The sequence below is a fragment of the Ambystoma mexicanum genome, chromosome 11, assembly GCF_040938575.1.
Source record: "Ambystoma mexicanum isolate Mex_15411 chromosome 11, UKY_AmexF1_1, whole genome shotgun sequence".
Taxonomy (NCBI): domain Eukaryota; kingdom Metazoa; phylum Chordata; class Amphibia; order Caudata; family Ambystomatidae; genus Ambystoma; species Ambystoma mexicanum.
Window position 1 is genome coordinate 1,172,808,782 of NC_090934.1, and position 23,852 is coordinate 1,172,832,633.

General features: G+C 41.7%; 1 protein-coding gene across 4 annotated transcripts in view; it reads left to right on the forward strand.

Moving 5' to 3' along the window:
• VPS13C (vacuolar protein sorting 13 homolog C) overlaps window positions 1-23,852 on the forward strand; it is a 5,236,720-nt gene that overhangs the window by 120,355 nt on the left and 5,092,513 nt on the right. For all 4 annotated transcript variants that reach the window (XM_069624493.1, XM_069624490.1, XM_069624491.1 and 1 more), the window contains exon 3: window positions 8,101-8,143. In XM_069624493.1, coding sequence (XP_069480594.1) covers window positions 8,101-8,143 — 43 coding nt within the window. The remainder of the gene's footprint in view (window positions 1-8,100; window positions 8,144-23,852) is intronic.

The window sequence follows — 23,852 nt, forward strand, 5'->3', positions numbered from 1 at the left end:
TTGTAATTAATTATTAATTCGATTAAGGGTTGACCTAAGCGCTTCCTTGGCACATGATCCATTGTTTCTAGAAAAGTTTCAGTACTGCAAGCTTCACGGAGGAGATACGAATTGTAGCACGTAGTGAAAGTACTAATGATTTGATGGGTAGCTGAGGGATATTTTTCAAGGATAACCCATTCATTTCATACACGCAACCGAGTAATCTAGCATGGTCTCATCAGAATCACATTTGTACCAGATCAAGAATAAATGAGACTGGGAACATCTCCATGCATTGTAAGGAGATGGAAAACCTGTCAACCTATCTGCACTGAATTAATCCATACAGCCCCACACAGGCCTAGCAAATTCGGAAAATTATAACTAGACCTACAGGTCGAGTTAGTTACTTTACACACTCGCCCCTAAATAATACCCTTTCCCCCTTAGTTTTCTGTTAAATGGTTCATTTCACCATTTATTAATTTCACATTCGACACAGTGACAGATTTATTTGCAATTTATGCGAAACGAACAATTCTTTGCAGTAAATCGCAAAATGCCACATCCCTGTACAAGCCATGAAGGGCGACTGCGTTATAAATGGATATCTCCCTTCATAAAATCTCTAACTATGCGAGCGAGCAAAGAGATTTTGTGAGCCTTGCTGCAGAACCACACAGTTGCAAAATATCCTATGTTGTATAGTTCATTCAATGCAAGAAATGACCACAAGCAAAGTATGGTGGTGAGTCTGATTGGGAACTATATGAAAGAATGAACCCTCATAGATCTTACACCATGAAACAGTAACGCCAGTTGTCAACATTTCACACAGGATGGGCACAAACTACAGGACCTCTGCCGAATACCACACAGAGTGTGGGAGCTCAGGTACTTGAAAGATTGTCAATCTAAAAAAATGCAGTAATTATGACTCCTTATGTATAACTTTGAACCTGGGACATTCAAGGCAACCACATCGACTGTGCCAGAAGATGACCTGCCGTTACCACCTCTCATACAATTGTTGGAAGGCGTCACATCCCTAAAAAAGTAAAGACACGGGCAGCAAGAAAGGAGAATTAGGATTTCTGAGCACAAATTATTGTTACTGATTATCCAGCAAGAGACACACTCTGCCAACAGTGGACATTTCATCATTATAACACTGGTTAACACATGTGTGTCTTTTCCACTTATTTGCCAAGTCTGTAAGGCACTGTCAAACACGAGACAAATAGGATAAAATTAGACATTGCGCTTTGAAAGCTTTAGGAACATTTCTGTATCGGTTATTATGAATAACTAATACAGACATTGTCCTAAACCTTCCAAAGCACAATGCCTAATTTGATCGTAGTTGTGCCTCATGTTTGACAGTGCTTTACTGTCTCCAACATATGCAAACAAGCAGGCCTAAGTAACTGCTGGACGTGCTGCATGAATGAAGCATAGCATGGAGGCGGAAAAAACATGCGCGAGCCTCTGAGAAAGTTATAGCTTCAACATGCTCATGCAGGATGCCTTTCTTTGGCCGTTTTGGGCATTACAGTCACTGTAAACCATGATTTGGTTATGTCTGCCAGGTAGATCTTAATAGACATTGTAGTTGGAAAAACTGGACCCAGGTTGAAACATTAGAAATGTAAGCCCACTGTACATCTAGAAAAAACGTTTATCCTCTAGGGAAGGTGTGAAAAACGTGTGTATATATTTTCAAACTGTGTTCTTTGAATCTTCTTCCTTAGCAGCTTTCCTGTTTAGTTTCATACTGGGTCCCGCTTATTAGACACATTGGGTTTGTGTTACGCATTACAGATTGGATGCAAAAAATTGGGTGAGTAACGCAGCCCTGCTTAAAGTGTAATTTTCCTGCACTGGCGAACTGTTTCCCAATGCTCGAGTATGTCTGTTTCTTCTTGCCCTATAGAGGGAGGAAAGGGGCCATATAGGACTGATTTCCTTGCTTGCTTCTTCCTGCAGCCAATGAAGGTTAAAGTCTGAATCTCTTGTGGGTTTTCTTCTACTTCAAAAGAATGCATATAAGTACAGCACTGTGTGGGTTTGTGTTTGCCCATTTTATTCTTGGACTACCAACTCCACCCCTCCCACTACCCCCCCCCCCCTCCGCCCCGATGAAGGCTACGGGACTTTGAAAACCTTTCTATCTACCATCTTACCATAATATTTCAGCTAGTCTTAAACAAAAAAAAAGTTTGATTCATGGCGTCAAACCTTTTATCTGAATTTTTCATCTTGATATTGTTGCACCACGTTTACCCTTATAAGGTTCTAAGCTAAAAGTGGACTTTTTTAAGGTGGTATTCTATACTCAGCGAAGTCTCTCTAATTGCCCGAAAATATATATTTCATGTGACTGCCAAACATTTTTTTTTATTTCAGTAAAAAGATATAATTCAAATCTGATGTACTTGCTCGATTATGACAGTTTTCATTGGAAACCTTAATGTCCACTAAGTGGAGCAAGAAGTGGCAGAAGTCTTCCGTGGCTGGTGAGAAAGTATCCTTACCGTTTCCATTGTGTTAGAGGTGGAGCTATTACAGAGGAAACTCTGCTACTTCTGATAAAAAGCTCCATTCTGCATGTGGCACAGAGCAAGAAGTGGCAGAAGTGGTCTGACGTGGCTGGCGAGAAAGTTATCTTTACAGTTCCCATTGCGTTGGAGGAGGAGCTATAACTGAGAACTCTGCTACTTCTGATAAAAGGCTTCATTGACTCCATTCTGTGTGGAGCAAGTAGTGGCAGAAGTGGTCTTCTGTCGTCCTCCGTGCCCTCGCCGACCTGCTGTAAGCACAAGTTATCTACCCTCTTGGGCCAGCTTTGCTGTAATCAACACGTAGTGAGCCGTACTCATTTGTTTTCGCTGTGGGCTGCCCTCTTTTGCTCTCCGATTAGCTGTGCCATGAAATATCAGTGAACCTCTATTTGCTTCGTAGTAAAGCTAAAGGTCTGCTTTATAGCGTGATGCTAGGTCCGTGACACAAATCCCCCAGCAGAGCTCTGAATTGTATATTGCACCTCCTCCTCTTTTGGATGTTTCTCCTGGACTTGCTGAGAGTATGCATTTCTCTCCATCTAGCGTTCCCCTCACTTGCCCAACTATAACTGGCTCCTCCATGCTGCATGCGGACTTCGTTAAAGAGGTCTGCTTGATTTGGGCATAAGGCAGAGAGCTAGCCTTAGTGAAAATGACGGTGGGTCTGTGCCACTCCGCCGCTATCTTTCTCGTCAAGAATATGCATAATTCCAGACACAAACTTGTCTCAATCGCCTTCACTTCTTATTCCTGACTCACCTAAATCAGCAAATTCAAACGACCCTTTATCAGACTCCTTTATGCAGGCTTCCCCGCTTATTACAACTAGTGCCCGTCATTGGGCACATTGTTGCATGAGTCCCTGCAACAGCTGGATCGGCCCTCCATGCACTGAATTTTACTTTGGCTCAGCTTGTGAATTCTAGTGTGTCTATTGCAGAGTTTCGAAACCAAAGACTAATTAGTTATATGGCATCGCAACTGGAATTTTTACTGCTCTCTTCTAAAAATTGACGTTCCTTTTTATACCAGTGCACCACAATCTAGTTTCATTTGAAAAGGCGCATGCTCCCAGGAGTTCCTTTCAGGGTCACACATTACAACAGAAAAGGAATCCCCAGTAGCTTCACACTGTGGGATGTTCTGTGTTGCCCGACTTATCCCCGGGTTTGGGATCCCAAACCCCAAACTGGAAGGGGAAATATGAACATGCCTCTTTTTAGCATCGGTTCAACAAATCGACATTCAGGAGTCTCATATACCTAGAGCTGTGTCCAATGTTACTTTGGATCATGAATGTTCTTGAAACGCAAAGACGAAGGACATGTCAACAGTTACTGCTCCTGTCTGCGTGGAAAAGGAATAAAAAAAACAGGAAAAACCTTCTGAAACAAAAAGTAAGGGCTCCTGTGCATTCTTGAGGAACTTGAGGCACGAAGCACTGAGTACCACTCAAGACGTACCTTCCAATCGTAGTGATGAGCACGTTATGTGTTATAGATCAGGATATGGGTACATTAGATTAATGTGATTGGCCCATTTTTGCTCCTAGAAAAGCTCCAAGTAAAAGAAGAAATGGAAAGTATTGGAGAGCCAATGGAAAGGTCCATAGACCTTTTAGTTGAAACTCCTTCTTTGCCCGTGGTGGCAATAAATTTGGTTTTGCGTGCCAACTACCTAAAATTGGCACCAATTCTTCTACTGAGAGTACAAATAAAAAACCTTTCTTGTTCAACTCATCCCCAACGGGAGCTCAATATGGTAAATTAAACAATTTAAATTTGCAGGCGTTCTGTAAAATTCAGACATCTGGCTCTGATGTGCAGCAACACTTAGTGTTGCAAAATTCACAGTCTAGTGTTGCAGCAGATCAGATTGTGTCTCCCAAAAGGAAATGAGGGCCCGAAGAGAGTCCCGTAGGGGTGGTTTTGACCTCGAAGGCCCAAGTGCCCTCTGCTCAACCCTTTCTGACATTAGAAGAAAAAAGGAGGTTTTTGCTTCAACATCTCACTAAGATTTGGGATAGGCCAGTGTGCCATCCCTCCCTTTCTAGGGACCCGCCACTTCCATCTAATAAAATTGTGAACCAACTTATGGTGTCCTCGCAGGGGCACTATTTAAAGGCTAAAAAGGGGACAGATGGGCTGATTGTTGTTAAGACTCCTTTGCGGAGGATCACATTTTATGCATCAACATTTTTATTAGACCCCTCTGTTACCCTTAAATCGTTGTCATGTTATGGTTTTGTTTTCAGGGATTCCAAACCTTCGCATGGTAACTTCAAAAGACATTGCTCAGGTTGAGTTTATTTCTGATACACGAGTGGATGTGGTTAAATTATATTTTTGGTCTAGAATTATCAGAAACTTGGTACTCTCAGAACTGGAAGCTTTTATGTCTTTGGGATATGATGTGATGCAAGGAAAGTGGCAAATATTAGTGAGGCAGTTTGTAGACCAAATCTGAGTTTTATGGGAGTCGGCTCATTATGTTCCCTTAACTATAAGTGTCTCTTGTTGCCATACATCTGTATGTGGTGTGGTTGATAAAATCTCCCCAGTTGTGCATCCACGTTATGACTGGTCCTCCATTCTTTATACTTTGCATGGAAGCAGGTTTGGTGACATAAATTATGAATAAAAAAACCTTTTCAATATTGCCACTTGGAATTGTAGGGGTCATGCGTTTATGACAACACACTTCGAGTCCTTATGACCCTACTCCCTCGTTTGTCTACAGGAGACGTGGCTTGCAGACCTTGCATGTGTAGACTGTTTCGCCATCGGCACCGTAAATATGATGCAGGGCCAAAGAGGTTGGCCGGCGGGGTGTTTATTATGCACACTAAAGAATGGTCTGGGCCTCAAAGTCTCCCGTGGAAATTAAAAGGGCTGATAATCAGTTGGTGAAATTAGTGAAAGTAAGGGTGTGGCCTCTGGAGAAGCCTCCTGCTATGTGTTTAACTTATATTTTAATCCTGCATCAACATCAATGGTATCTTTCTGGACAGTCTGTCGGATTTGATGGCTGAGGCTATGGCTAAAACCTTGTGTAGCATTTTAATTTTTGGAGAACTGAATAGTGAATGTGTAGATCCTCGCTACTATCGGTTGAAGAACAGAATAACAGTCTCACCCTGTGCTTTAGAAAGGGGAAGGCTCATAAGGGAGGAGATGAAGGGCTGGGACCTTGCTTTGGCCGATGGTAATATTAGGGGTGATCAGCCACTGCATTTTAGCTGGAAAAATGGGGCTAGAAAGTCTACATTAGACTTTGCTTCTGTTGACCTGAGTTGGTTGTGTTTGGATCTTGACGTGAGTTAAGTGAATTCTAGCTATCACTGTTTACTTTCACTGTCCGATTAAAAAAAACACCAGAAGGCAAGACATGGTATCCACCCTTTTCCCGACAACTGTCTGCCCCATATTCCCTCTACCTTTTATGGGATACTACAACTCCCATAATTTCCCCTCCTCTCTGTGTCAGCCCAACTACTGAGACCAAGAAGAGGAATACTGAGATTAGGAAGATTACCATTAGTGATATGCAATGTTTCTGTCCCAGTAATCTGGCCAGGCAGGGTCAGGCTCTCAGTCATAATGATGCACACCCGAAACACATTGATGGCTACTCAGAGTGTAAGTGGAGCATAGAATCGCACAGTGAGCAAACTGGAGCCCAAGAATGAACATGGGTTGGAGGTCGAGCAGGCGGGCAAACTGTGTTGCCTATGCATCCCGAAACCTATCAGCGGAGAACAAAGCGCTGAGATTCTGAAGACCTAAGAGGTGGAAAGGCTGCTGAAAGCGTGAGGGAGCCGGGTCTCCAAGGAGTCAGAAGGGGGTCGCTTGAGGAAACCAACTCCAAAGAGAATTCCTGGCACAGGTGCTTGTTTCCCTGGGTGTGCGTGAAGGCTCAGGAGTGTCAGAGGAGCAGTGGCGGAGACCCTAACCTCGACACGCAACCAGAAATAAAGAGAAACCCAGCCGGTTAGTTCAAAGCAGAAGGGAGCTCGGTTTGTGAAAGCCAGGAGTGAAACACAATGTTGCAAAATGAGGACACATGTATGGTGAGAGACATGATGAAAATGAAAGCTTTAGATGCCCATTGTTGAAAGAGTGTGATGAGAAACAAAGTGATGGCGAGGACGCATGTATGTTTACACAAGTAAAGAGACTTTTTAAGATTGTAAATTAGAGTAGTCGAAGCAAAAGTGAAATAAGAACTGATATGCTTATGGAATAATCGAGGAGTGTCAGGGTCCGGTAATGCGAATTAAGAGGGTTTGGATTCAACTAGTGAGAATTGTGAAAGACCGTGCCAGGAGGCATGACCAAATGAAGTATAAAGCGATGAGCAAAAACTGTGTAGACCGCCTTAGCAACAGACTGGTCCCTCACAGGGCTGACCAAGATACTGTGCCTTTGCGAAAGTGTGTGTTACTGTGTTATGATGTAAAGAATTGCCAGCGGTACGATTGTGTGAAAGACTCCCACACAGTGCTAGCGAATAGTGTGCGTTTGTGAAAGTCTATCATGTAAATCATTGAAGGATTGTGTTTGGGAAGGGAACCCCCATTGTGAAACATTTGTGAGTTGATCCGAGGGAAGCCTGAGTGAACTGTATACAGCTGAACTGTGTGAATTCCAAGCCAGGCAAGGTAATCCTGGAAGAACTGTGACTCATTGAACTGTGTGAACTAGCTACCCAATCTCCTAACAAACTCTTATTCTCCAAGCTTGTGGAAGGGAGTGATGGCCAACTCCATTGCCATCCTGACTTTCTTTTTGATGAACTCTTTTTTTAAAATTTATTTCCCACCACTTAAATATTGTAAAGCCGTGAGGACAAGCATAGGTTTCAGATATAGACATTTCTTTATTTTGACTAAACTACTTTTATTCAATCGTCGAGACTACCCCCATTATAGAGTTGGGGCCAGCTAGAAATTCTCCAACCCCCATCCAAAAGCCTAATAAAGGTGTGGAAACTTGTATCTTTTGTGTCTGTGACTAACTTGTGATACCATGCCTGCCTCGCATATACCTTGTACGTTTGTCTCATAAGACTAAACTATTTGAAACAGACTGAATTAAAAACCGAGCATCAACAATTAACTACCATCTTAGAAATGAAATTAAGGTTTTTTACTTATTTGTCAAAACATCCTTCAAGATCTCATAGAAATGCAATGTTACAGTTCAAATTGAATTTATTTCCAACAAGAGAAGTCTTGGATGCAAGTGAAAAAATACTAAGGAATTTGCGACAGTGCAGATTCTGTGTTCAAGAAGTGGAAACACTATACCATCTTTTAATTTCACTGGATATTGCGATTCTAAAATGTCTGGAATTTTATTTAGATAAGTGATTGTCTGTTTATTTTTTTATTCGAACTGAATAGTTTGTTTTAATCGTTGTTTTATTGTAAAGGTTTCTTTTTTTGTAAACCATAAGCAGTTAATACATCAAATTAAAATAATGTCCACTAATGCTAGCTCTGACTTTCTACATTTTAAAGTTAGACTAATGATTCTATTGCTTTTTACTTTGCTAGAGTGAATTGGATGTTCCTTTCAAAGTAATATTTGGACAGATTGGTAAGTCCACGTTTTTCTCACTCTTATTAAATTGCAGCTTGTTTTTTTTTCGTTTACTCTAAGGAGGGATTTCAGTCTATTGGGTTATGATAATTAGTCAACATTTGTGCTAGTAAGCACTTTGAAGTTCACTGTGTTGGATGTATAATCCTGTCTACCTGCTCATATGCCCTCAATGTTTTATTATTGACCTCCTACATATTGTCTTTCGTCTGTGTGGGCTTTTTTCTTTTTTTAACTTTTCTAATTAAACAATGCAGAGGTACCCCTCTTGCAGACCTTCCTCTAGTAGCCCAGTTAAGAGTTAAAAGTACAACGCCATCTGTACGTAAAGCCACAGAACCCATTTAAAGGGTTCAATGCTAATCCGCTGAAACAGGTTTTTAGGTAGGCTATGGCAAGGCATTAAAATAATACCCATCTTGTGACTTGTAGCCAGAGCTTGGCTTGACCCCACACATTTATTTATTTACATTTTTTTTCTTTTTTTTGATCGGTCAATTCACATATTGTTTATTAGCCAGTCTTTACTTGCATTTGGCTTGCAGAGTGGTGCTCACTTACACTTGGTTTCGACATGAATGCAGATTGTGCAGCTAAGTAAAGTGAGCAAGTGGAATTGGGTTTCTTAGTTTTATCTTTTATTGTATCTTCATTGCCGATTGATTTCTGGGTAGTAACAAGATTTCCTCTTCTGAGGCTATTTACTTGCAATTTCTCTCCATTACTTTAAACCACACCCCCAACTCTCAAAATGTAATTTGGAACACTGCTTAAATAACCAGCCCGTACGCTGAACTAATCCAGTGAAAGTAAGCCCATGCACAATTCGCAGGTGTACTGTGGCACACACAGCATGCACTTTAATACACTTCAAAGCTGTCTGTTGTAGGGTTGTCATCGAAATTAATATAGCAGCTCAGATACTCATGCAGGTGTGCCAGAATACCGGAAACTGATTTGAAAAGGTTCTAGTGTTTCAGACAAATGACGATAAAAACGTAAAAGGAGAAGTTATATTTTGCACATCTCCAGAACCTAAATAGTGTTGTGAAACAGATGAACTTCCATTTTACTGCCTGCCATTCAGCTCCATTGGCACTGCCAATTCGGTCAGACCTTTTTAGTTCTGTTTTCTTCTCATCTTGAGTGGTTCCAGTAATACTCAGCTATTTTTGAGGTTTTTTTTTTTTCCTTTCTGCTATTAAATATTTTCTTATTTCTGGGAGTTTCGTTTTTGCTGTAGCCAGGGTCTTTTCCCCGATCTTTACTTTTACCATTGCAGTGATCTATTTATCTGGAAGTCTTGCTTGTCTCCTCTGTAATTTATATTGTTAATGGATCACTAGTGGGGGAAAGGGGTAGGGGTTACCCTAGCGCTGAAAGCAACCTTAGCTAGGAAACCTTTACATGCAGGGAGTGCCGAAAGTCACCTTTTATGGACCCCTTTCACCAGAAAAAAATGTAACCGTACACAGCGCAACAAACAAGAGGGCAGAAAACCACTGGCAGTTTCTACCTTACATCTGTCACCCCTAGCAGTCCCTCTGTTACTTGTCTGAACATCTGCTACACCTTTGCATGCTGGTCTCGCCGATAGAGCTTACTAATGGATTAATACATCCATGCAAAGGGATAAATGACTTAAAAAGACCAGATTGGATCCCAAGAGGAGATGGGGATGTGCAACAATCCTTAAACCTCAACATGAAATTGCATAGTACTGTTATTTGCCCATACCACAATAGTCAGCCAAATTAAGGGTTTCTTTCACCAGTGCAGGAAATAGCCTTTGGTCTTGACATAAAATCACATGGTCCCGTTACCTCTGTGGATCTTGCAATATAGTACTCTTAAATAAGGCAACTCTTTCTAACAGCTTCATATAAGGGTTTAGGTTATTTATTTGTTTTTTATAACTCGTTTAATACCCGAGTTCGGTTTAGACTCACAAATCCTGGGTTCTAACCTCTGTTGCTATGCGTGGCCTTGCTTTCAAGACCAGCACGTTGCCCCTGTGCTCCGTTAAAACTAAAGCCTCTATATGTGATCCTGAAGCAAAGGTTTGTTTTTTCTGAAATATTTATTATAGTGTATTTCAGTTTATAATTAAACTTTTCACACTAATTATCAAACATACATAAATCAATGTCATACAGAAAATTAAAAGCAATTACAAAGTAACAAAGGGAAGAAAAAAGGATAAATGTAGTAATGCAATTTAAAGGAATGGTTCGGTCAAAATTTTTTATTGTCCCTACGGGTCGGCCATTTGTTTTTAAGCCGAAGTCGCTCGATTTTAGAAAAATTTCCTATGGACCTTACCCGAGTTTTCGTCCATTAAACGCACGCGAAAACAGGCATCAGGGAGCTGGCATTTTGTGATAATCCTATCACTTGCCCCATCACCCTGGCTGACCTGCTTTTGCGGCACTAAATCATATCCCCCGCCCCTGAGCCTGAAATTATCAAAACAGTCATATTCCCCGCCTCTCTCCGTGACGTTACTGTGCTGCGTAGGCAAACGCGCCCAGTCGTCTTCTACGCGACTTCACACAGAACCCGGAAACCAACACAGATCAACTCACAACACAGCGCGCCAAAATTCGGAATATGAATCAGTAGTTTAAAATCAAACAGCAAGATTGTATATTTGGTAAAGTACATTTATTTTACATTAAATGTTTAGAGAATATTCAGCAATTGGCATATTAAATCGGAATGGACATTTTTTTCTTTGCTCTTGATCTGCAAATCCGCAAAAGTTTATCGTGATTCACGCGCTGTTCCTTTATGGTACACAGGGTGTTGGTTTTCTATAAAAGAAGCACTCTGGACGCACGGTGATCCGCAAGGCTGTTCCATCAACTAGGCACTAGGCCACCGTAAAGGTTGATATGTTGCTTCTAGCCGCTAGTACTGCGTAAGGGCATATGGGCCCTTGGCGATCGTCCCATAAAATGGTCAACGTTGTGCAGTTGTTTACAAGAAGCTGCCGCTGGCGAATGAAAAATCCATCGGCCGGGGTCTGGAACAGATGAGTCGCAGTAGGGTAGGATGTACCTGTTTTGAAAACATAAAAATTGAAATTAGTCTCACCAGCCGATCTTTATTACTCATTGTATTTATTAGGGTCAAGCTGAAACTATTTCCTTGCGAGGATAGTGCAATGGAGTATGTTCGGCTCTAAAAGCAATGCGAAAACTAACGAAATAAATCGAGGTAAACACACAATCTAATGATTTTTTAGCGTTGAACCACTGAGAAACGACTGTTTGTCTACATGCTTGTCGAATGGGCACATGCATGCCCATGTGCCCGATAGAAAGATGATCCCACAAATGTTGTAATTGATCTTCATTCATTCATTCATTAATTCTTCATTCCGGTATAAAAGCATCTAAAGAGTTACTTACATTATATTTGCCATTTCCATTGTGTCTCTGCGTAATGCAGTCCGTAAATCCCACTGTGTTCGTGCCAAGGATTTTTCATGTACTGAACTAACATGAAACTCGGTCTAGTTTCAGAATTTTCAGCCTTATCGTCTCTTACGTTATTGCCCCCCTCCTTCAACCTTATACTGCCAGTGCGAGTCGCGGGCCTCTTCAGCCCGCGAGCAAAAAAATCAAAGCCGCTGACCTTCACTCTGCATGAGCATACATTCTTACTTTGCAACATCCCGTGTAAAGCCATCTGTGAGAACTTGAATTTTCGACTCCATGTTTGTACTAGGCCTCAATGTGCAAATGCGAACTGGCTTCTCTCACAAGGTCAGCGATATGAGGTCTATAGAGAGAGAAGTCAAAGATGACACCCATGTTGTTCGCCACTCAGGATGGTGAAGGAAGTGGTTAGGGTTAGCATACTTTGTATGTACACTGTACAATAACATTTATTTACAAAAAGACAATCCGATTACAATGATTTAAACCAGGATTTGTACTTCTCAACCAGCTCTGCTTTGGGTTGTCATGGCACAGTGGCAATGTTTGGTGGCAATGCATCAGTGCTCTGCACAGAAACGCTTAAAATTCCATGTGTGTGCTTCTCTAGTACAGTAACAATAAGGCCTTTAACAAAGTCGAACTCCATTTCCTCATATACTGGTTTCACCACCCATTTCTTACTTCTTTTTGCAAAGGCCGTAGTGTAGCGAGGCATCCCTACATTTCCCGTAGTCCTAGACTGTTCACGGCACACATTCTCGTTATGGGCCAAGACCGCTAGTAGAGTCCTATGTTTCATGCCATGCATGCCGAAATGCAATCGCTTTGCCCTGTACTTTAGGCACATATTGTGGAACACCTCCAATCCTCCTGTGTGACAGAATTCAGTCACTCCCCTCAAATCTCTTGATAGAGTTTTATCAAACAATCTTCTCAATGGCTTTGTGTGTAGGTGAAGATGCAATCAACCACTTCTTCTTCCGTGCCTCCTCTGTGGACAAAGGGCCATGTTCACATTGGTGGAAATGTTGGTTTTCTGTCCAGCGGTGAACGTTGGTACAGTGGTGCATCAGTGACCGCCATTTTTCAAGTAGGATTTCCACTGACCCCTCAAGTTTTGGAGCTCCACCAAAGATGGTTGCTGATAGACTGGGACCACTGTGAAATACTTTCCAAACCTTTTTTTTTTCCCCTGCAGCCAAGATTTTCTTATTGATTGATATAGCAAGGTGCCATATGTCAAATTGATGTTTAATATGTGGGAACTGCTCTCTCATTGTCTGGCAATTGAAACGTGTATGTCCGTGGCTATGAGGTCGATGTCCATTCCCTTCAATTGTAGATATTCCAATCATTTTATAAATCTAGTTTCCATGGCCACTGAGGATGTACATTGGGACACCTGCACGACCAGCGAACTCACAATTCTTTTACTATCCATGTCCTGAAAGTGGTAGGTGCAGTACTTGGCAGGAAATCCAGGGCTGTCGCACTGTCCATCGCTGGCTAGACTGAATCGTTTGCCTTCGAATGTACTTACTAGAGACAATTGTTCAATTTTCCAAGCATCACTAATGGCCGGAAACAGATAATGTTGGTATTTGTAGTACTGCGTTTTAGAAATGAAATGGAGTCCCACAAACTGAAAGAAAAACTCTAACTTTCTAAAACTGGACCCACTAAAGTGAGGCAGCTGCACACAGTAGATTGCCTGCTGGCAGTTTCCCCAGCATCGGTTGTGCAGACCATGAGAACGTATGATTTAATCTACAGGCGGCATGTATTTTGACGTTACTGCCTTGTTTTTGATGAGTCACATGAATCAATGGCTTCCCACATACTTCCCCTCTAACAGAATGCCCACATTTCAGCATACTTATAATATCCATCAAACAACTGTCGAAATACTATGTATTTGTCCTCTTTCATTAGACTGTCATCCGGCGTCAAAGTTGTTTCGGACTGTGACGTTGATGACATATCACCACATTTCAAAGAAATATCGCTGACATCAAGTTCTTCGGTGAATGCTGCTGCTGGTTCATTCTCTGTCATTTCAATATCTGTTACTTCAACATTGATGGGAGAACACAACAATGTCAACAGCTTTGTGGGTTGCATTTTTTTGCTGGTGTAGACTGTGTACTTCAGAGCTATCTTCAATACATTCAGTATCATCTTGTTTTGGTGGTGCGGTCGCACTGTAGCAATGGTCCAATAAAACTTTACTGGATTCTCCAGACACATTCAATTCATGTTCTGGCCATTGGACATAGGCATCTCGAGTCTCAACACGCCGCGTCTGAATTAATAGTTCCTCCATAGTGTAAATGGTCTGGCAAGCAACATCTCTCATTTGCGTCACTGTCTGTGTATGTATAGTTCGTACACCCACGGGTAACTAGAGGACAGATTGGAAAAGGGATGTTCAGTTTAAACACAAGATAAAGTATAGTACAATTGACAGGAAAAAACATAATATAGTCCCCAGCACAAACCAATTTCTAAAATTATGAACTGTTTGTAACTAACCTTATTTTTGTTCCTTTTCTTTGCAACTTTCTTGACTCTGTTGCTCCGATTCGTTTCTGCATGTCTTCCCTTCCTCTTGCGCTGAAACAACTATATTTTCTGAATCCGCATAGACAGCACAGAATGACGCTCCATCAACTCCCTGAAACATAGTACTTTCATTACTATGTATCACAATATTGAAAACATAAAACACACATGAGGACGAACACACAGGTACATCTCGATAGCTAAACGCGAATTAAACATTGTGTAGAACAATCAAACGACAAGTATTCTTATGATCTAGTTCGATGGAACTGTCAGTATCCATACCTCTGGCTCCGCATGGACTTCCATGAATGATTGTATTGGAGAGGAGGCATCAGCAACTCCCTGAAACACAGTACTTGAATTAGTATGGTTTTCAATATTGTAAACATAACACACACTTGGGGTCGCCGGCACAGGTACATATAAAGAGAAAACCACAAATGATGCATTGTCTAAAAGAATCAAGGAATATCTAAATATGATCACATTTCATCGACTTATTTCTCCGATTTCTTTACATCTGCATCATCTAAATGGGATGTTGTTATTGAAGTGGAAGCTCCGTCGTCTCCCTGAAACACAGTACTTGCGTTAATAGGGAAGAAAGTATAGCAAATGGAATCACGTTATATGATCGCCCTCGATGGAGCTGTCAGTATCCATACCTCGTGCTGCCGAAGAATATCTAGGGATGTTGTAAATGTAGTGCGCACTTCCGGAAAGCTGTTGCGCCGATTCGTATACGCAAGGTCCCGCTTCCACTTCCCCTGGAATTACTTGAATGTCAGGCTCTGCATCAAGTGCAGTGGTTGACGCTCCATCTACTGCCTGAAACATAGTACTTGCATTAGTAAAGATTACAATATTGAAAACATACACACTTGGGGTCGACCGCACAGGTACATATCAATGGCTAACCACGAATGAAACATTGTGTAGAACAATCAAACGCCAAGTATTCCAGCTCTGATGATCTAGTTCGATGGAGCTGTCAGTATCCATCGTGCTGCTGAAGAACATCTAGGGCTGTTGTCAATGTGGTGGACGCTTTAGCATCGCCCTAAAAGACAGTACTTGCATTAGTATGGATAACACTAATTATAACTGAAAACAAACACCAGTGGACGATGACTAAGGTGTATATCAATTGCAAAGCACTAACCAAACATTTGGTAAAATAATTACACGATAAATAAAAACTATTACTTGACATGCATAAAACAAGTCTGTAGCGGAATAGCCAAGTAAGATTACCTGATACACGCTAGAAGTGGTTGATAACTGCGAACACGTCACGGATGTAGAATGTTCTTGCTTCAGATTCAAGGGATAGTCAAGCAGTTGTAAAGGTAAATTTATTGTTTGATGATGAAATGCCAATATTAAAAATTACCATGTAAGGAGACACAATACTTGAGAGTAATGTTATTGAAAATGCGCAATATAGCACAGTTCCCTGTGCCTATATATAGATTTCGTTTGTGGGTTATGAAATCGAAAAAGAATATATTGATAAATGTCATTATTCAAAAAGCTATACAATCCTATCAATGTCGAAAGTATTACAAGGGACACAACACCTAAAATATCAATTAATCCATTCGGCTACCTACACACTACCGCAAGGCCTAAAGCCAAATCCAGACACTTAACTCACCAGTGGCGGAATGTGGACGAATAGAGTGGGAATAGCGTTTGCAAGCAATTTTCGTGTCGTTCGCCGTTTATTCTTCTTTGTTACCCAAGATGTGGCGTACATGTTCGAGGAAATGTGCCGGCTGCAGATGCGGTATCGATCACCCCTCTCGTCCTCTAAGACTTGTTGGACTCTACTTTCCAGTATACAACCAGTGGATATCCGCAATGTCTGACCATTCTCTTATTCGATCAACAGTTCTCGGGAATACATGCATTGTAGTGCCTTCAGATTTAGCATGGGTCTTCGAAGGGCAACCGCTAATCGAACAGGCAGGCATTGTTGAAAATTCTGAAAAGTAAATATCGACATTATTATACAATCTTGATGAATAAAAATGTGATACAAAAGTAAATGAAGCATGCAATGTTCTATGCAAGGTTTGTTTTGGTCGCCGGAACTATACCAGTTCATCATGTGCGGCTTAGTATTTGCAGAAATTTATAAATGATGTGACTAAACTCTGAACATGTCACTCGTTCCCTGGGATGTTCTGTCTTGCACGAGAAGGAAACATGCTTACATTATAGACTGGACCCCCGAAGGATGCAATTCGATGACAATTGACACAGATGAAAATAAATAGATCTATAGATAGCATAACAATTGAAACTCAAGTCAATAGCAATGAGACCAATGAACATAGCACTATTGAGTACTCTACTCGCAAATAGATCGACATTTTAAAATCAACGAAATATGACTAGGATACAAGGCCTTACCTTGACCAACAAACAGTTGGATTCAGCAAGCCGAGCAGTATGTTGCAGGAGAACAGGTAGATGGCCACAGGTAGCACACTGACAAGTTTGCTCGAAGCGGTCACAGAAGTTCACGGATACCAGGACGACGAGCAGATTAGCATAGATCTCAGTGGTTCTCAGGTAGCATGTTCAGGAGTTGACTTGCAAAGCACAAAGATGTTCTCATGAGACATATCAAGTGGTTTATAAAGTATTACAAACAGAGGTGTGTTTGTGAATGAATGACGTGTGTATGTCATGGTATTATGTGGTTTGCCGGGGGCCAGCCAGGTGGGGGGGAACCTGCCTGGAGACACAGGGTCTGAGGAGGCCATGTGAGGGATGGCCCCTGGGCGTGGGATACCTTTTGAAGTGTACATGGTGTTTGGCACCTTGGCCGTTTGCGCAACTAACAGCCACCCATGGCAGCGCGCATCCAGTGGCGCGAACCGCCTTTGATAGGGGAGGAGGGTGGATGGATGGGCCAGTGGGTGTGCAGACACGGCACAGGAAGACTGCTGAATGGAGACACACTTATGTGGATTGAAGGGGGGGCTGCCTGCTTCAAGGGGAGCCCTGCCTGGAGACACGGGGTCTGAGGAGGCCATGTGAGCGATGGCCCCTGGGCGTGGGATACCTTTTGAAGTGTACATGGTGTTTGGCACCTTGGCCGTTTGCGCCCCTGACAGCCCCCAATGGCAGCGCTCATCCCCGGGTGCAAACTGCCTTTAATGGGGGGTGAATGGATGGATGGGCCGGTGGGCGTGCAGACAAGGCCCAGGAAGACTGCTGAATGGAGACACACTTGATTCATTTAAAAAATCAAAACAACCGTTGTTAAAATATATGTGGTGTTTTATTTTGTTTCTTTTTTTGATGGCACAAAAATACAAAACTTTACACATTGTACAGGTCAGGTTGCAGCACAGCGAGGGAAAATCCCCTGTACTGACCGCTGTCACTCGGGAAAGTTTCTCTTATGGCACGAACGGCACAGGCGGGTATTACTCTTCGAACGCGGTGTCCAAGCCTCCCATGAAGCCACCATGTAAAGGAACGATGGGCCACCAGCCGGTACCACCTGTGAAAAAGAATGATACAAACTGTTTTTAAAAGACCAAGATAAGTTTATTAAACGTTTGTTGTCAATGACCATTCTTGTAACTAATGGCATTCTGCTCGGACAAATGCTATCTAGACACTGCACACTATTGAACGACTTTCATGCGTTACAATGATCTGTAGATTTAATTTTGAATATAGGAGACGACCATGAAATAGTAGTGGCATCACAAGCAGAGTATACTTACTTGTTACTCAGATTAAGAGGACGAACAGTTGCGAGAAGTTTGTGCATAAGCACCATCATTATCCTCAACACGGACCTTGTGAGGCAGGCTGCCATGAAGTCTGGCAGCTCGGTGATGCATTGCGGCCGTGGATCGTCTTCCGAAATGTAGGCCACGCATCCTGAGTTTTCACAGCAGCAGCAGCTCTCGTCCTCGGTTGGCATTAGCTCGCACCGATTGCATGTGCACCAGGTGGAAACACCGTCCATGCGACTAGGTCCAGTGTCTTCATCCGTTGATTCGTCCTGCCAACTGCCGTCCGAAGCCCCATCGTATCGTTTTTGCATGTTTCCCTTTCCAGTAGTTCCTCCTCGGTATACTCGGGCTCGTACATGTAGGGCATTATTGTAGCCATTGTGTGGTAAACAAACTAAAATAATTTATAGCGATGGTACAGGTTTTCACACGGGCTACAAGCGGCAAAGGTAGCTGACCAGAGCACAGAAACGAGTCACAGAATACTCTAAGTAACACAGAGAGAGGAATGGAATTGAATCTGCTGCTGTGTGTTGTGAAACGGTCTGTTTATACTTATTGAGGAAAGAGGCGGCCTGCCATTTCCATGGCGACACGTCATTAGCTGAGGCGCAGTGATTCTTGACACAAGACGTGCTTTGGCGTTGTGAAATGGGCGGTACGCCTCTGCTGATGGCAGGCTCAGAGGTGGGGGATATGATTTAGTGCTGCAAAAGCAGGTCAGCCAGGGCAATGGGGCAAGTGATAGGATTATCACAATATGGCAACTCCCTGATGCCTGTTTTCGCGTGCGTTTAATGGCCGAAAACTCGGGTAAGGTCCATAGGAAATTTTTCTAAAATCGAGCGACTTAGGCTTAAAAACACATGGCCGACCCTTAGGGACAATAACATTTTTTGACCGAACCATTCCTTTGAGATCAAAAGTATCCTTTAGCTAAAAGCGTTTCAAGATCCAGTAAAACGAATCTAACATCTACTAAATCACTCAATATAATCAGATTAAATCCATCAAAGAACTGTCAAACAAGAACTAATATAAATGTAATCATCCCAAACCAGGCTCCAATCGCATTCCCCCTGTTCCATTCATTTATTAAACCCCAATCTTTATCAGTAAATTAGTCAAAACTAAAATAATAGCCTGGTTTGTGGTTAACATCAATCTACCCCACAGAAAGAGAGGTTGAGTGAATAAAAGGAACCACATTTGGAATCCTCTCATTCACAAATGCCGAGCACTCTATTTTATTTATTTATTGGTCACTTGTTAGGCGCTTATACAATTTAACAAAACTGTTTCAGAGGGCAACAGGGTGCGGACAGGGGACGGTAGACCATGAAATACAACAAAGATAAATAATTGAATTAATAGTAAAACAAATAATGTGAATAACAATGAGGGGAGACAAACCTACTATGCCTTCTGAGTGTTCAGAAAGTGGAAGTGCAGAGGGGAGGGGTAAGGGATAGGGGCTGTGGTGCTCATGGAGAGGTGCTTGGGGTAAAGTGCTATGAAGAGAAAAACATAAGTGCAACCTCCCTTGGGGAGGGTGAGCCTAAGTAAGTGCAGTGACAACGGCTGGGATGAGAGCTGTGGGTGGGGGCGGGGTCAGGGCCCCGGGAATACACAAGGGCCCTGCACATCAGTCACGCTACCGTATGATTAGTAGGAAGAGAGGAGGAGAAGGAAGAGGTAAGGAAAAAGGTCTTAAGGCTTTTTTGGAACATCGAAATTTGGTATTTCTTGATGTCAGGGTGCATAATGATCTTAATGGTCTTCAAACCACTGTATCCCCCACCCACCCGTTCAGACCAGCCATTGAGTGCCATTAGCAACCATCATAAAGGTGGTATAAAAAGCATTGCATCTGGCGAGTTTGTACAATTTTGCTGGAATTGTTCAGACTTAGCTGACTTTTACTCACAAAGTGCAGTGGCTGCTTCTAGGTTGTTGCTCAGGGTGATCCAAAAAAATCATAGAAGGTGCTTTTAATAGTGCACATGGTTTGAATTGTGATTCCTTACTTATTTCTCCTGGCAAGTCAACTACTAACCCTAATAAAGACATAATACTTATTCTTACGTATGGTGCATATTCCAAATTGATCCGTGAAACCATTTCTAAACATTTGCACATGCCGATAAGGATTTGACCAATGTCCTCCCTGTTCGCCCTTGCCTCACCTTCTGGAGGGCTCCTTCTCTTAAAGACATACCTGTTTCCAGTTTTCTGCCATCAGTAGAGCCTGGTTGAGACAAAGTATAACTAGAAATCTGCCATCAGTAGAGCCTGGTTGAGACGAAGTATAACTGGAAAAATCCCAACATTTTGAACCACAGAGATGACGAAGGGACTTTGCAAAATGCTAAACCAGTGGGAAAATGACTGCAAAGAAAAACTCTGCACGATTGGCAGCTCATCTGAAGAATTGATTCAAAACCCAACAAAAAAGAAGCTGGATGAAGCCTGGATTTTGACCCTGGACAAAGTGCAAAAAATACAAACTCAATATGCACCTCCCACCGGAAGCAAGACAACTGAACGAAACTCAACCTTTTCTAAAGAAACATCCAAACAGAAGTTTGAGAAACCTCCTCTTAACAGCACAGCTAAACCGCCTACCCCCCCCCAACGAAATCTTAAAGATCAGAGGACTATTGCAAACAAACATCTGTAGATTTTGTGAGATACCTTCTGAGGCAGAAACGATACACCTCTTATTGACGTGCCCAGCCACAAATGGTTTCAGAACGCCATACCTGGCTCACCATCTGGAAGCACTGCATATACATGAAGAGGAACTTTGGTGGGCTTGTCTAATCAGGGGAGAGAAATCATCATGGGCTATAGTTGCGGGAAAAATCTTTAAACAGATCATCTCGATTAACACATCAAACGCAACATCATTGCCCAACGGTACCTAGACAACCTTTCTTTTTTGCGGCAAACACAACCGATGGTAGAGCGACACATTTTAGACTTTCTCAAACTCTTTTTCACACCTAATCAAAATTCCTGTAAGAACTTTCTACCTTGTAAAAATCGCTATCGCGATTAAATTTCGTAATACAAAAATAAAATAAAAGAAATAACTGGTTTGACCAAGTATTCTAAATGCAAGGTGAGTAATATGCATACTGTATATTCCCGTTTAAACATTTCGTGATTGCCACTATTTGCAGGCATATTAATTGTTACACAGATTTTGTAGTGTACATCCTCGGCCCATGTACCTTGGGTGCGCAACCTGCAAGTTGAAGATACGGCTATTACAGCACATTTATGCTTTTAAGCATGCTGACTTTGCTTATCCAATTGCTAATCATTTCTATGAATGCCATAACAGACACTTGGATGGCTTCTAATTTTTTGGTATCTCACACGTGAAAAAACATCCACATGGAGACAGAACATTGAAGTAGAGACAGTTAGAAACAAGAATGATATTGGACTTTCAGCTCTACACATTCATTGGGGTATAGTACAACAAGCGCAGTGCAAATTGTGCTTATTTCGGTTTTGAAAACATCTAATTTATGACTAGAGTCACACCGGCTGCAAGTTTAGCATGATATTGCGTTAGACAATAGTGTGTCACGACTACACTATGGACTGTGCGATTCTGTGTCTGCATGAGCCAAGGAATTTATTTAAGGGTGCTTACGTTTACAAAGCAATATGTAATGAAATGCACCAAAGGCCGTCCACTTAAAAATTGTGCCTCTACACAGAAATGTGTTGGGTTTTAAGGAAAATACATCTCCTTGGGGTTCACTTTGGATGGAAAACACAGGGCATTTATTTAAAACTGTACCTGAGTCTTAGTCAAATTAGGATTCCCCTAGATTCCAGCGCTCTATACACTGGATTTACCATGAACTCTGTAGGTACCCTTTGGAGTTACAGTGGGGGTTTATTTATCTCATTTGGGAAAAGTCCGTTTGGATCCTTTCTCTGGGACTACTGCGCTCAGCAAGGTCCTTGCTCTGCTGGCTGTTTTGGAATCATAGGTGTAACGACTGGGAGGGGGGGGGGTCTTTAAGGTCGTCCTGACCCCCCTCAAAATATGGAATATTACCTTACCCGCCCAACTATTCCACCCCACCCTTCTCTCTGTTCCCCACCAAATTACACAACCACGAGCAACGACTGACTAAAAGAGTATGCATGTCCCAATGACGTTTTGCTTTCCTTTTGCTGTTGTGATGAATGAAATGTGCACAAAACCTAGTCTACTTTACATGCTCAGAATGATTCAGCTTTAATCATTATCACAGACCTATTTGTCAAACAGAATAACCTCTAGTCATTCTGATGCTCCCAAAATACACTTTGATTTTATGCACACTACGTTGTTATTATATACATTCATTTCAAACAAAAGATTTATGTTTGTAACATTATACACATTCATTTAACTGTGCCACACTTCATCAGCAAAGAACTTTCCAAATATACAATTTAGAAACATTTTGTTTTAAGGAGAACTGATCAAAAGAATGCATTTATACAAGCAAATCCTCATAATCAATCGTTTCCCTTGGGCAGATGAATCTGTTTTCCGCTTCTGGAATTGGAATATTTCCTAACACCTTTTGGATTTGTTAATCCTTTGTCAAGGGCCAATCCTGCCTGCTGCTATACATATATGCTCTGTCTTCTTAAACGTGTGGACACGTGTCCTGATTAAATAAACATTTTTTCAGACTTATTTTGTCTGTCATGTTGCTGCTGTGTGTAGTGCGACCCAGACATAGTTTGATGTCAGAGTTTGGTATAACCAAATATGCACCAGTTTTTTATGAGACTTCGATAAAATAGCAGTTATTTAGTCTGGGAACAAACCTATTCCAGGGTTCAAATTAGGGTGGGGGGGGGGGATATGGACCAAAAGTCACATCTCTATTTGTTGGCTGACTGGCGATATACAATATATTTTGATCTTGTTTATGTAGGTTAAATGCTCAGTTGTAAGCCTCCAACTACATATGAGATTTCACAAGCTCCTTTTATTTATAAAACCTTGATCAAAATAAAGTGCAAATAGTGTTTCCCTTTCTGTTTGAGAATACACACAGCTGTGTTAATATCAATGTACATTAAACATTGTAGTAAATGTAATAATGTATATATATCTTTATGGTGATATTGTCTCATCCTATATCGATTTTGAAAATATATTGTTGGAAAATATATCGTTTTATCTCCAAAACGAAATATATCGCCAAGCCCTAGTTTAAATTGCTTTCGCTAGTCTTCCCTACTCTTACTCTAACGTGTAATGTAAAAATGCATGTGACTCAAATTTGATTATATCCTTTCGTCTTTTGACGTAGAACATATGCATATCTGTCACTCTAATATAAAACATGTAGATTTGTGCATTTTAACTCTGGTACATATTGCGTACCTCAGAGATATAACGATGTGATATGTACTGGTTATGAGCGCTTCATTCATAGGTTACTTGATAAATCCCATTCAGCGTTCATCCAATGGGGTAAAGCATATTCAATATCTGAATCCAAAATTATTGGTGTTGCATGTGCCCCATTGAGACCAATTGGGAGGACTGTGAATTGAAATAGGCCTTCAGGTGTAGAAATGATCGTCTTGCATTTGGCATCTTCATGCAGGGGCACCTGCCAGTACCCCTTGAGGTCCATTGTTGAAATTAACTTTGCCCTTCTGGGGATTTCAACCAGTTGGATTATCCTGGCCATGGGTTATGCATCAAACTTTGACATTTCATTTAATCTCCAAAATGTTGATACAAAACCTTGAGGTAATTGTCAGGCTTGGGCACCAGGATGATCGTGGAGTACCACTCACTGTAGGATATTTCGATTACCCTTCGATCCAGCATTTCCTTCATGTCTTCCTGGATGATTTTCTTGCTGGCCTCTGGCAGCTCATAGGTTTTCTGTC